The sequence below is a fragment of the Erpetoichthys calabaricus genome, chromosome 2 (genome assembly GCF_900747795.2).
Source record: "Erpetoichthys calabaricus chromosome 2, fErpCal1.3, whole genome shotgun sequence".
Taxonomy (NCBI): Eukaryota; Metazoa; Chordata; class Cladistia; order Polypteriformes; family Polypteridae; genus Erpetoichthys; species Erpetoichthys calabaricus.
The window spans coordinates 262849779-262863851 of NC_041395.2; the positions used below are offsets into that span (position 1 = coordinate 262849779).

The 14073-nt window shown below is 36.1% G+C and overlaps 1 protein-coding gene across 1 annotated transcript in view; it reads right to left on the reverse strand.

Annotated features, from left to right (window-relative positions):
• The window catches only part of LOC114647001 (kinesin-like protein KIF20B), a 121898-nt gene that overhangs the window by 77218 nt on the left and 30607 nt on the right, over positions 1-14073 (reverse strand). The window contains exons 6-10 of the mRNA XM_028795455.2: positions 13810-13994; positions 11447-11501; positions 5781-5993; positions 3117-3228; positions 2958-3029 (exon numbers count right to left, since the gene is read on the reverse strand). Coding sequence (XP_028651288.1) covers positions 2958-3029; positions 3117-3228; positions 5781-5993; positions 11447-11501; positions 13810-13994 — 637 coding nt within the window. The remainder of the gene's footprint in view (positions 1-2957; positions 3030-3116; positions 3229-5780; positions 5994-11446; positions 11502-13809; positions 13995-14073) is intronic.

Below are 14073 nucleotides of genomic sequence, written 5' to 3' on the forward strand. Positions count from 1 at the left end.
CAGTAAAAACTATTTATTGAAAATATACTAACAACCCAATTGCCCTTCAATCATTAAGAATATGGAAGCAATGTAGGAAACACTAAGACAGAGAAGCTCTGATCTGTTGCACATCTATATGACAATCACCATCTTTCAACCCTCTCAAACATAAACAGCATTTATTGTTTGGAAAATTTCCAGGATTAAAACACTTAGAAAACTGTATATAGATAATGTCTTTGCAACCTACAAACAATTACGTATCAAATTTAACTTCTCATTAACATAATTTTTCAACTACTTTCAAATTAAAAACTCTGCTAAACGGAACCTATCCAATTTTCCTCACGTCTCACCTATTTCTGTTCCAGAAGAAATATTGAACAGTCTTGAAGACTCAGATAGCATCTCTATAATGACTGAAAACATTTTAAAGTCCCTTCACTTCAAAGATCTCAGGGGACTGTAGGGAAATGACCTTTCACTTAATATTTCAGAAAATGAGTGGAAGGCAGCTGTGAATAGAATATACACTAGCTCCATACTTGCAAAGCATTCAGTCATTCAACTTGAAATTTTTTACCGAGCGCATTTATATAAATTTAAAACATTAAAGTATCCAGGGCAAGATTCAACTTATGATCATTACAATCTAGCTGTAGCCTCACTAAGCCACATGTTTTGGGCATGCACCAAATTAAAATTATTTTGGACAAAAATATTCAAATCAGATACCCTTGGTGTCACAATCACTCCTAACCAGGTGGGTTTAAAGTGCAGAAGGACAAACAAATCATAATTGCTTATTGCATACAACTACAGTTGATGGACATGCATTGACTATTGATTTTTGTCTTCACAGTAGGAAGCAAAGATTACCTTGCATAGGGGGAAGAGGCAGAATTTGTAATGATGAACAAGTAACTGCCATTGTTGACATGGTCACTGCTGACAATGCCATACGACTCCGTGAAATCTGGAACAGAGTTCTGGCAGACAACACAGTATTTGACAATGTGACAAGTGTCAGCACAGCAACAATTACCAGAGTGCTACAAAAGCATAAACTAACCATGAAGTGTTTATACACTGTCCCATTTGTGAGGAACATTGTACATGTGAAGGAAATCAGATACCGATATGTCCAGGTAAGGGGTCTATTCAATATAAAACTGTTGTGTCTCACTCTTTAGTGGTTGTGGCCTTGAAGGTGAAACATCATGAATATAGCAGTCCAGGGTACAAACCCAGTCCAATCCCAACTGCCTTGTCATTGAGCAAGACCCTTGTAAGCCAGAGTTGCTCCAGCAGGACTGAGCCTCTAATTGATCAACTATACGCAGCTTTGAATAAGGCTGAACAAGGCTGAACAAGTTCCATACAAACTTTTGATGTACAATATACCACAAAAGGTACATAGAGCTATGTATGCAGTAATGTATGCTATTGTAATATAATGTAATCCTTACAATATGGTATTTTCTCCAGTTAGGGGGTCATGGAGTTGGAAGCTATGCAAACAGCCCATGTGTTCATCTTTGTAGATGAAGCTGGGATTAACCTGGCAAAACAATGGAAGTGAGGACGGAATTTTATAGGTCAAAGAGCAACTGTGCAAGTTCCAGGACAGAAAGGAGCCAACATCACAATGTGTGCAGCAATATGCAATGATGGTGTTTTGTCACACAAACCAGTCCCATACAGCTCAGAGTGCCTCATTTTGTTTCTCGATTACCTATAGAGGACACTGGTACCAGAGGATATGAATATATGAGAGAACAAATGTGTTATTACAGGCATCTGAAGTGGTGTCAGATAACGTGGCATTACACCACTCCCCTGCAGTCACAGAATGGTTTGCAGCACACCCAAGGATGTCCTCATTGTTTCTGCCACCATATTCCCCCTTCCTGAACCCCTTTGAGGAATTATTTCTGCATGGAGGTTTATGACCACCAGCCACTTGATCAGATGTCATTACGGGATGCAATAAATGCTGGATGCCAAGATATTTCTCCAGAGCAATGCCAAGGATGGATCAGGCACGTGAAGAGATACTACCCTAGATGTATTGCCAGAGAGGATATCAGATGTGATGTTGATGAGAACTTGTGGCCCATTCCAGAGGAGAGGATGGATTAAATAAAAAATATCCTGAATTACTGTATCTTCAAATTCACTAATTCAACAGTTATATTTTTATTTTTATTATTGATTTTAAGCAGTAGGTTTTCATTACTGGCGAGAAAAAGATAGAGAAGCATTTTCAAATGCATCCATGCCTAGACAAAAATCAGGCAGTTAACGATATCACTTTATAAACCCTATGCCAAAATCCCCCAAGTTATTGTTAAACTGGCGGAATCCCCATTTCTGTCGCATATTAAATCCAAGCCCTACATTGTGTTTTGATATTTATGAACACCAATACTAACTTAGTTGGGTAACTACTTGATGGATATACCATGTAGTACTAGGGTGTTGTACCGTGTTAGCCATTATGAATGTAGAGAAAAGCCAAGCAAAATCATTGATTACATCTTGCCTGAAGAAGGGGCCTGAGTTGCCTCGAAAGCTTGCATATTGTAATCTTTTTAGTTAGCCAATAAAAGGTGTCATTTTGCTTGGCTTTTCTCTACATGGATATACCATGTAATTCTTCCTGGCTACTATATCTTAAATATAATCGTTACATCCATCCTTTAATAAATTCAAGCAGTTTACAAGTCATTTACAGTATGTTCATTTTCTGAACCCTCATTTGCTACTGTAGTCATGAAAAAGTAATGACTCTGCAGCAGTGGGCAAAAGGCAGTAGCTGAACATTGATGCAACAGCAGTCCACTGAAGGGTATACACATGCATATTTGTCTTTCAAATATAAACTGTTCAAGATTAAGGAAAAAAAGTCAAAAAGAAGAGGGAGGAATAGATTAAACCTAAAACCAGTTGTTTCATACTGTGTGCATACTTACTCACTAACTTGTTGTACACGAGGAACACCAAAATCTTCAATGCGTAAAATTCGGATGGTGAAAATGCTGTGGCTGGAAAAAAAATTTTGTGAAATGATTACTTCCATGCTTGGAACATTGCAATGGAACTGGGGGTTGGGGAACACATTTGTATAATACCTTCTATTGGAAAGATTGTTGAGTTTCGTGCAGGAAATGCTTTGGTTTTTTTTGCCCAGTTTTAGAATTTTATATGCTTCCTCTGCATCAGACACTTGAATCCACTTAAGATCTGAAATAATAAAACACAACAGCATCCAATTTAAAAAGATTAGTATTGTTTTTTTCTTTATTTTCTTCCTTTTACAAACAACTGCCAAGCAAGTCATCCTTTCTACTACATACAATGTACCTAAAACACCTCAGACTACTTTCCAAAGCTTTCTCCAAAATAATTCTGACTCATCATTCTAGGGACTTTGTTAATTTTCCTTTCTCTTAGATAGACCTCCAGCAGCCTACTCAGAATATGCATTTTATGTTCTGATGTGCAGCTCCTATATTTTTCTGATGGCCCAGGTTTCCCTGCCATGCAGCAACTTTGGTCAGACTACTGTCTTTTACAATTTTTTCTTATGTTTCTTAACTCCTACCACCTCCTTCCAAGTTATGCAACCTGCTTTGCCTCTCGTTTATTGTCGATTCACAACCTGTACTTGTCTCAAAACACCAAGCACAGATATTTGTGATTCATCTGTGTTAGCCATCTGTAATACTGTCATACACAAGTATCTGTATATATCTTTTAATTCACATTGTAAATTAGTCAAAATAGTTATTCCTTCATACTGTATTGCTTTGATACATTATAAAACTAAAATGTAAGTTTAGCATTTTTTTCATAATTGTGACATGCATTTGCCCTAGAAATGTGTTCTTAAGCATTATTTGTAAACTTAGTTTGGACGTTAGGGTGTTTACCAGGGTCTTACATTGGTGGCGCACCAGAGGAAACTAGAAAAAAGTAGACTTAAAATACTTTTTTAAAATAAGGGACCACCACATTGGAGATATGAAGGTTAGATGAATTTTAGATTCCTAAATTACTGTGAGTAAAAGTGTGGATATTCGCTTAAATAACCTCAATAGCTGCAGCATTCATGAAAAGTGCTATGGGAATCCATATCCCTGTATGTGACCGGTTTCCACAGAGGGAGACCAGTAAAGTTAAAAAGCACAAATTAGATTTCAAATAAATAAAACAAATAAATAAACAAGGCAGAATCTCAGCTGCCATACCACATGCACTTCAGAACAGGTCATCCACCCGAAACTGAGCACGTTTGAGCCCGGCCAATGGATTGGAGACAAACCAGGAAAAGCTTGGTTTGCTGCTGGAAGAGGTATATGTGGATCCCAAACCCCGAGTGCAGTGACATGGACCTTGTGTTGTAAAATTACCATAGTCCTTCAGATGAGATGTGAAACCGAGGTCCTGACTCTCTTTGGTCAAAAAAACTATCCCTGGACATCATTCATGAAGAGCAGGGTGTATCCCAATGTCCTGGCTAGTCATGTTGTCCCCCTAATCATCCCCTTCATCTAATTGTCTGTCTGTCTCTTTCTCTCATTCCCCCCTTTACCACCTTATAGCTAATGTGTAGTGAGCGTACAGGCACAAAATGGCTGCCATCGCATCATCCAGGTGGTTGCTGCAAATTAGTGTCTCCCCCATTCACCATGTAAAAGCACTTTCAGCAGTGAGAAAAGCACTATTATCTATATATATATAAAATCCCTATGTGCGTCCAGGTGTCCGTGTGTGGGTGTCTTCTGATGAAGTGCGCATGCGCGGGGCACGGTGCGATGCGCGATATTACTGTCAGAGAAAGTTACAGGCGTTTTACGGAAATACAAACCAGTATTACTGCGAAAAGAAATTAAAGGTTCACAATACAGTGACGCATATTACAGCCACATATAAGCCAGTATTACTGTCAGAGGAGATTAAAGGCATATTACCGACGCGCACGCCTGTATTACCGCCAGAGAAAATTAAAGGTATATTACGGACGTACAAGCCAGCGGACGTACAAGACGGTATCCTTCAATAAGGGCGCGCACAGGCATCCTTCAATAAGGGCGCGCACAAAAAGGCGAGCCTCAAAAGGGTGACCTCAATTGGGTGCAGCGAATAAAGGCATGCGTAAATAAAGAACTGCACCTTTGTTGCTCTTCACATATTCCAGAGCCATTTGAACTAAATTATCTACGTGCCCTTATTGAATAGAGCCGTACAAGACAGTATTACTGTCACAGAAAATTAAAGACACACAATACACGGCGGCAGCCCACGAAGAATGGTCAGCTCAGCAAGTAAACATCAACAAAAGAAAGGCTGAAAGAAAGAAAAATACGACCAACAAAAAGAATGAGGTCAAAGTCCCTTGCCATTTAATATAGACTGTTCCTACTAATGTTTATGCACTACTGTTCTAGCGCCCATTATTGTAACGGGCTAAATGACTAGTTATTACATATTTTTTTCTTAAAATGACATGGGTACTTGGTTTAATGATAAGTGTGCAATTTCAAAATGAGGAACAATTTTTGGCTTGAAAATGGCCAGACTCACGAAACTGTAAATATTTTGTTTACATAATCAGATGACATTTTTAAAAGTATTTTTAAAAATTTAAAGACAAATAAAAAATGCTTCATTTAAAAACAAAGTTTAAATGGCCAATTAATATACATCACAATTATATAAAATAAACTTGAATAAACATTAAACTTACCCTTAAAAAAAATAAAAAAATAAAAAATAAAAAAAAAAAGTCATACCTTTAACATAAGGGTTGCCTTTAACATCTTGTGCAAGCCGCAGAGAATTTCTCCTTAATGAACCATTTGACACTGGGTCAAGCAAATCATAGATATTCTCATTATATATTTCACAGAAAGAAACCCACAGTGAAAATTTTGTTTGGTTTCCAACGTTTAAACTGAACCGTTCTGGATTATATAGTTGATTATCTCCTAAAACACTTGAAATGCCTAAAAAAAAAAAAAAGAAGAAAAAAGGGGTGGGTGGGGGGGGGAATTTTATAACTTGTATATTACCATAGACACAGACACACACACACAGAGTATACATATACATTATATATATACACACACATACATACACACACAGAGATACATAAAATGTCAAATGACACTTGCAAGCTATGTTAAATTGTATACGTTCCCCAACATAAAAGGACACTGCAAGTTAACCAAAAACTGTTGCCATCATTAGAATATTTTTCAATTTACAGCAGACAAACTATTAACTAACATGTTTAAAATTAAAGCAAAACTTCTTGAATATACATATTATAAGTTTATGGCTTTCAGAAGGCTTCCACTTCAAATGTATGCATAAATATAAGTCAAAAATAGATGTGTTATAATATCAGAAAGAGAGAGTGTCTTTGGGCTGTGGCAGGAAAATGGAGCAACAGGAGGAAATACATGTGCTCATAGAGAGAATTGCAAAGTCTATGTAGGAAAAACACAAGCCTTGAGCCTAAAAAAATAATTATCATTCAAAACAGGAATAGATTCCTGAAGTCTATTACTGCCAGTGAAAATGTTTAGTGCAAGTCTTAGTAAAGCTAAGAGAAAAATTTTTGGGGTACAGTGCAAGAAATATGATTTTTGAAGGGGTAGTATGAAAGATCACTTAACATAGTCATGTGGCTAAGGGCACCAGTTAAGTTATAAGTATTATATATCAAAAAAATTGCTTATTTTCCCAAATATACCCCACATCGCTGTACAACTCGCGAAAAAAGAAAACACTGAATAACCCACAAAGATTTGCACTCTCCATTAAAAATGAACAAATTAACCCACAAATGACAATACTGTTGCTTGCACATGCAAATGATTGCACCATTTGTAATGGTGAAGTTGCTCACCATAACAGTTACTCATTACTGAACAACAGTGTTACCTCATACAAATGGCATTTTGTAATGAAGTAAATGATAATGTTCATCTAACTGTTACTTTGTCAGGGCTGACAAATTTGGTTCTTTAGAGAAATGAGAAACTTCGCATTACTAACCAGCTGCCTTCTTCACATGCTGAAATGTCTAACTAGTTCGAGCCTCCCGGCCTCCCAGCCTTCCTCTTCTGCATGTTCTTTGACTGTTTCAATAAACTTATTATTACAGGAAGGAAACTTATTATTACTAGCAGGAAGTACAGTCTGGATGCTGTTGAACGAAAAGGTGTCAAAGTGTATTATGACAGGCATTTGTTGAACTCTAGATCAGTCTTCATTTTGCCTGCTAAAACAGCAACCTGCTACCAAAAGAAGCCTGTGATGTTTTTGAAATGCACTAAGCAATCGCCTCTTTGCTTCAGAAGGCAGATTCGATAGGACGGCATTTCTAAACAGAGTATCTCAGTGTGCCACTGCTCAATTGAATAGAATGCAAGTGCGAAGTGACATGAAGAGATTTTTATTTGGGTTGGGGGATCACCACAAACAGGTAGCAGCAAATAATCCAATTAATGCACTGGCTTTTTTTTTTTTTTTTTTTATAAATTCAAGAATGTTTAATTTTCTGTCAATTACAAGATTTGTCAGAATTACCAGTAAAGTCGATTTGTGGCAGACTGAGTTGAGGCAATTCATACTTACGAGTGAGTGCCATTGGAAAACAATAGGACAATCATGATCTAGAAATTGCCTAAACCGTAAAAATTACAACAACAAAAGATTTTATTTATTTCACAGTTTGTATGTTTTCTGACTCCTGCAGTGCTCTTTGAGATTTATTTTCATCTACACTGCTCCATATGGCTAATCCTTAAGCACGGAGCTTGCATTGCCTTTTTAAATTCATTGACAAGCCACTTGCAGCTACTGCAAACCTCCCCCTTGGTGAAATGAGCACAATTGGGGGTCTTCCTAGTTGAAACATGCTCACTTAGAATCGGGGAAACGTATCATGCAGCACTGCTGATCACTTAGGCAACCACTGCAACCCACCTGCAGACCAACACCACCAACCCGGGTCACAACTCAGAGGTTGAAAAAGCCAAACAAAGCCTCAATTACAAATGATGTACACACTTTGTAACAGACATATGGCCAGATGGCTGGCCCCAAATTGATCCAAAAGTTGGCGCACAATTGCATTATTATTTAGATTCTATTTATAAGCATAGTGTAAAACACATAACGGGTTAGACAGGGCTGCATCCAGTCCATTCATTTGAAAATTGCTGACAAATATAATCATTGGAAACATTTCCTAAGCATCAATGCATGAAAAAGGATTCAATGTGTTGCCCAGAGAAAAAGAAAATATTTGGTTTTCAAGTCTTCTTTGATTCACAGTTGCCGACAACAGATTATAAAATCCAATCAGAGTTTTTAATAAATTTACCTATGCAGGTTGGTAAACCTCTAGTTGAGTCCAATAATTACAAGGGCAGTCAAATAAGCCAAAACACAAGGTTTGAATATTTAAATTAAAAATAAGTATTTTCATATTTTTAGGTTAATGATTCCAGGCGCAACTTGTTTGTATGCTTTTTATTGTTTAATACAGTATTAATTATGTTAATAAACAGGCCAGCTGGGGGAGAGGGAAAATATATAAAATTAAATATAAATGCCATTAAAATCCTGCACAGGTGCACTCTATAAATAAGAAGCATCTATGAAGGAAAGGGTCCTGGCTGCGAGAATAATCATGTCAGGCCCAATTCTCATGCTGCGTAGTTCTGTTGAAACCTACAGTCGACTCCTGGTCCTAAACACCTGAATTACAGCCTTCTGTGATGAAACAAAACATTGTCTTCATGGGACAACTGGAATCTCTTCTGGGAGAGATCCCTTTTCTACAGACGTGACAGCCTGTATCCCAAATAGTTCCATGCTTGGGTCCTCTCAGTCAATATCTTAAGTAAATTTGTCCTTCTTGACTACATAATGTTAATCCTAACTATAATCTGGTGTTAGGATGTAATAATTCTCTAGTGAGTTCACCTTTAGATGTGCACTGTATAAGCACTAGAACTGCAGATCATAGCTTAACTAAAAGACAAAGCAGTATAAACACAAATAATTACCATTTCAGGCTGTCCTAACACTTCAATACAGCTGTGCTCTTTGGAGATCTTAAATATGGTTATACTAAATATTAGAGAATTAAATCAGCAATACTTTTTACATTCACAATTTTATCAGTAATAGCAAAACAGACTTACATTGGCTAAATAGTGATGGTGAGGCTGCACCTATGAATTACAATTTTGTTCATTCAGTTTGCCAAGGTAAAACAAAGGTGGCAGTTTAGCAAGTAATTTCTTGAGCGGTTTAATCTATAAAAATGCCAGTTTTAGTACTTTGGCATATTTCGAACATCTTGATGTAGTTATTTAAGGAATGTCACAGCCTCACATACTGATCATTTGTAGACCTCCAGAATGATTTGCCTGTTATCAAGGAATTTTAAGCCTTGGTATCTATATTAATAACTACAACTAACCAACTGGTTGCGAATTGTAGGGGATTTCAATTGTCATATACTGTAGATAACCAACTTGACCCTAAAGCAAGAGAATTTTTCAAACTTACTGCACTCAATTGATCTTAGCCAGCACTTTAGCCTGCCTACATATAACGATTTCAAAAGGACTAAAAGTAGATACAAGGATATCGGGATCTCTGACCATTTCTACATTATATTTTAACTAAGAAATGTTGGTAACTATAACTGAACAGCAGCATATTGTTCAAAATGTTTTGTTGATGACACAGAAGGTTCCTAACATTCTGAGTCCAAATGTAGTGCTTGCCTTTAAAGTCATTAATATAACCAATAAGGTGGAATATTTGAATGCTAATGTGAATGCTGCAACTGACATACTGGCCCCTGAAAAAAAATTGTTAAGAAATCCTCCAATATATCGAAAGACTCTCAGAATCTGAACTAAAGAAAAAAAATGCCCCAGAGCCAAGCATAAATGGAGGAAAACTAACCGAAATATTGATACACTATATAATAATATACACTATTAATGTAGAAACATATAAAATGAGGAACAAGACAATTATTAATAAGTACAGTGGGGGGGGGGGGGGTTTTGGGGAAAACAAACAAACACGCAGTCACTGATTACAACCTCAACATGTTATGCAAATGAATATGAATAATATGAATAATGTTGCATCTGTGCCACAATGTTTTCTGAAATGTACTATACAGGTCATAAAATTAATAATTCCAAATATCATATATACCTACAGCTCCGTGTTTTTTTTTTTTTTTTCAGTGCGGCTTTGACATCATGGACCATAATTAATTCTAGTGTTAAGCTGAGTTGGTCAACCAATTAGGTGACATAAACAGCTACCTACGGTGCAATCATACAAGGGGTACCGTTCATACAAGTCAAGGGGCATTTGCCCCAGACACTGGGAGGGAACATAAACCCCTGGTCCTTGATGTCTCATAGTACCGACTGAGACACCTAGGAGTTCTGAGCTGCTGAAGATGTTATATTAACAATGGTGAGGGAGTGCAAACAGGATGGCAAATTTAGCCATGGCGAACTGAAACTGCATTCATAATGCAGGCTGCAAAATCAATATAATGAAAGAGGAGTATTAAAGTAATTTTAAAAATGATCAAAATTAATACTCATCAATATTTCAATACATTTGATAACCCTACACACAACACAAGATATGCCTTAAGGAAGGTCAGAATAGACAGCAAGTTCTCAAGCTAACTTAATTCAAATCAGGGTTATGGAAAACTGGGAGTTGGCATATGCAAGACACTAGACCAATGCAGGGCTCACTAACACACAACTATACTGACAAAGGGTTAACCTGGGATGGGCAATTAATAACACCTTGTCTTTGTAGATGTGCAAGGAAAACCTATACACATACTAGAATTATGTCGTATAACTGCTATATTTTATAATAAGTTAATTGTTAGGTATGGTAAAGTTTGTCTAATTAACATATAAATGAAATGTACTGATACATTACATATATTTAATGTTCGGGTCAAGAAATGACTGAAGACGAAGGAAAAAAAAAAAAAAAAGTGTCTTGTTTAGGGTATAGAATACCTGCGCATTGATGGATATGCTTCGGAATACAAATATGCTAACTCCATAATAATTGTAACACAGCAGGAAACCAAATGGAGAAGTGAAAAGAAACATTATCTAATGCAAAACAAAGCCTCTCCAAAATTTTCCATTCATTAATTTTTCTGGCCTTACTTAGCTCAAAATGTTACTGGGAGCCTAAGCCAAACTTTCCAAAATCAAACATAAGGCGCAAATCAATTCTGAAAGTAATGCAGGAGGAATGAGAGGTAAACTGAAAACGTATAGGTTTCATCACATTTCTGTAAACAAGTACAAAGATAAATCACATTAGCTACAAAATAAGAACAGAAAAAAAAATAAACCAAAATACTTACTCTCTGATCTTGATGACTTGTTTATGACATTCAACAGGCTGCTCTGTGAGTCGATCTGTAAATAAAGTAATTTATTGAAGAACAACTACTTAATGCTTAAGTTACTGTAAATAATAGTTTAAGGACCAGCTATTTTAAAATCTTTTCTAGTTTGACCCCTCAAAACTGTGCAATTCCTCTAAAATAATTTATTAAGAAAAAATATTAGTTGAGAAAATTTAAAAACAGGTACAAGTCTGCTCGAAGAATAACCCAAACACACACATATTTTATATATTATATATATATATATATATTATATATTATATATTATATATATATATATATATATATATATATATATATATATATATATATATATATATATATATATACACACACACACACATATAAACACACACACACACACATGCACACACCTAAGACTAGCAAAAATAAATGTCAGAAAATAAAAATATTTGCCCATGGAAAGTTGGAGCTTGGTGACATTTCTTGAATGTAGGACCATGATAACTTTTAAGACATTGCAGACATAGGTAAGTCATTTTAAAACAGAGTATGTAAAATACCACTTCCTCAGAGTGTGGGAATGTGATTTGGACAAATAGAAAGATGTGTACTACAAGTAATTACCTGCTTTAACAATGTGTTGCGGAAAGCATCTATACTGGTTTGATAGTGGGGTAACGGCTTGGGGGCATTTTAGCTATGGACGCAGGAGTTAGTATTGTTGTCTCACAGATTACTGTTTCTCAGCACACAAAGAGATGTTCAGTAATGTTATTACAATGATTCAAAGGTGATTCATTCCAAGTTCATTTATTCAGACTTGGTGAAATATTGGTCTTAAAATCAAAAGTTAAAATGGCAGACCTTTTCCAAATCTCTAGTTAGATCTTGTTACCAACAACATTTCAGCAAAAATAATTAAAAAAAAAAAAAAAAAAAACAGTGCTTTAGGTGTACAAGTGTGCATATCTTAAACTTGTGCTCTGTGCAGGCACCTTTACTCAGTTACAACAGCTAATCTGCTTGAGAAGCTTCTTACAACATACAAGCACTGTGTTTTAAAAATGTACTACTCTCTTCCTTACATTAGGGTTAAGTCAAATTATGATTGATCTAGTACAGAAAGTAAAATTTGGAGTGTCCGAACATCAGGCAAGTGCGAGTTGGAAGAAGATTCAAGCACTAGGTCCTGCCTAGGCAGAACCAGTCAAAAACACATGGGCTGAATATTAGAGAGGAGTAGACCCCTTTACTATAACAACCCATTAGCCGAAGAGGTGCAGCAAGAAAGCACAATACAGACACAAATTCATAACTATACAAAAGCCAAATTTCTCTCATTCCATCAATTCCATTCAAAGACTAGACAGGTTCAGAGATTCATCAGCTCAAAATGTAACCAATATAAAAGCACCACCTGGCCATCTAGGCACACTGGGTGCCTAGATTCTATCAAAGAGTTAATATCCATTCAGGTTGTATTGGTAGAATTTGCTACACTCATTTGCTTTGGGCACATTAAGAATCTTAAGTTAGAGAATGTTAATCTATAATGCATGAATAAAAGCATAAACCACCTCTCTTGTTTTGATACATTTATAACCACAATGTGTCAAGATAAAGATGCGAAGTGTTGGCATTTAGCCACAGTAGCAGTCAACCCTTTGTGACAGGGTGTGTGGCTATAATGGGAAACTGGAACACTCTAGTCAGGTATATGGGGTAAAGAGAGTCTGACAGTGAGAATAGTGACATCCCAGGACCTTTCCTTGATAAAACATGAAAAACAAATCTTAGGCACCTTATTCAATTGAATTCAGCTGTAATTTCATTAAAGTAGTAAACAATTTGATTCATTTTAGTTACTCCATACTCATTTTTGGTGTGCAAGATGATTCCTTCTGTAATCAGTGCTAACATCCATGTAAATATAGTGGCATTTTTGTTGACAAGTTTCTCCATTTTAGAATTTTCCTTGTATGCTGCATTTCCTCAAATGAATAATGATGGATCTCTCAGGTGAATGTGTATAGAGATCTATGAAATATATTTCTAAGGTTAAAGTTGTTGTCTGAAATTAGAAATTAATTCAAATGCCAGGAAGCCTGATGGAAATATTGGTCAGCAACTAACTGTTCATAATGCATGGAACTTGAAGATTATAATACCACAATGTTACAAACCCATAATACCACTGACAAACAAATACTGCCTTTAGTGTAGATCGCCAACATTTTTAAAAATCACAGTGATGCAGCATCTTTCAGGTCCAATTCTGTAGTTGTTGCATAGATACAAAAATACACCAAATACTTTGAAAAAGAAAAGCACACATAGTAAATAAGCTCATATACCTCCTTCATTAGACGAAAAACTGAACCTTTATTGGTAATTTCTTGTGCCCGTTGCTCTTTTGTAAGTCTGATGTATTCACTACATCTTTGGGGTTTGAGATCCATTTTCTCATATAACCGGTCTTTGATAGTGTTAAACAAAACATGTAGACATCTTGGAAGGATCCCTGCATTATTTTCTGGGCCTGTGCAAATAAAGAATAAAAAGATAAATTTCCATAATCTATAATAATAAAAGGCAAAGCCCTCACTGACTGACTGACT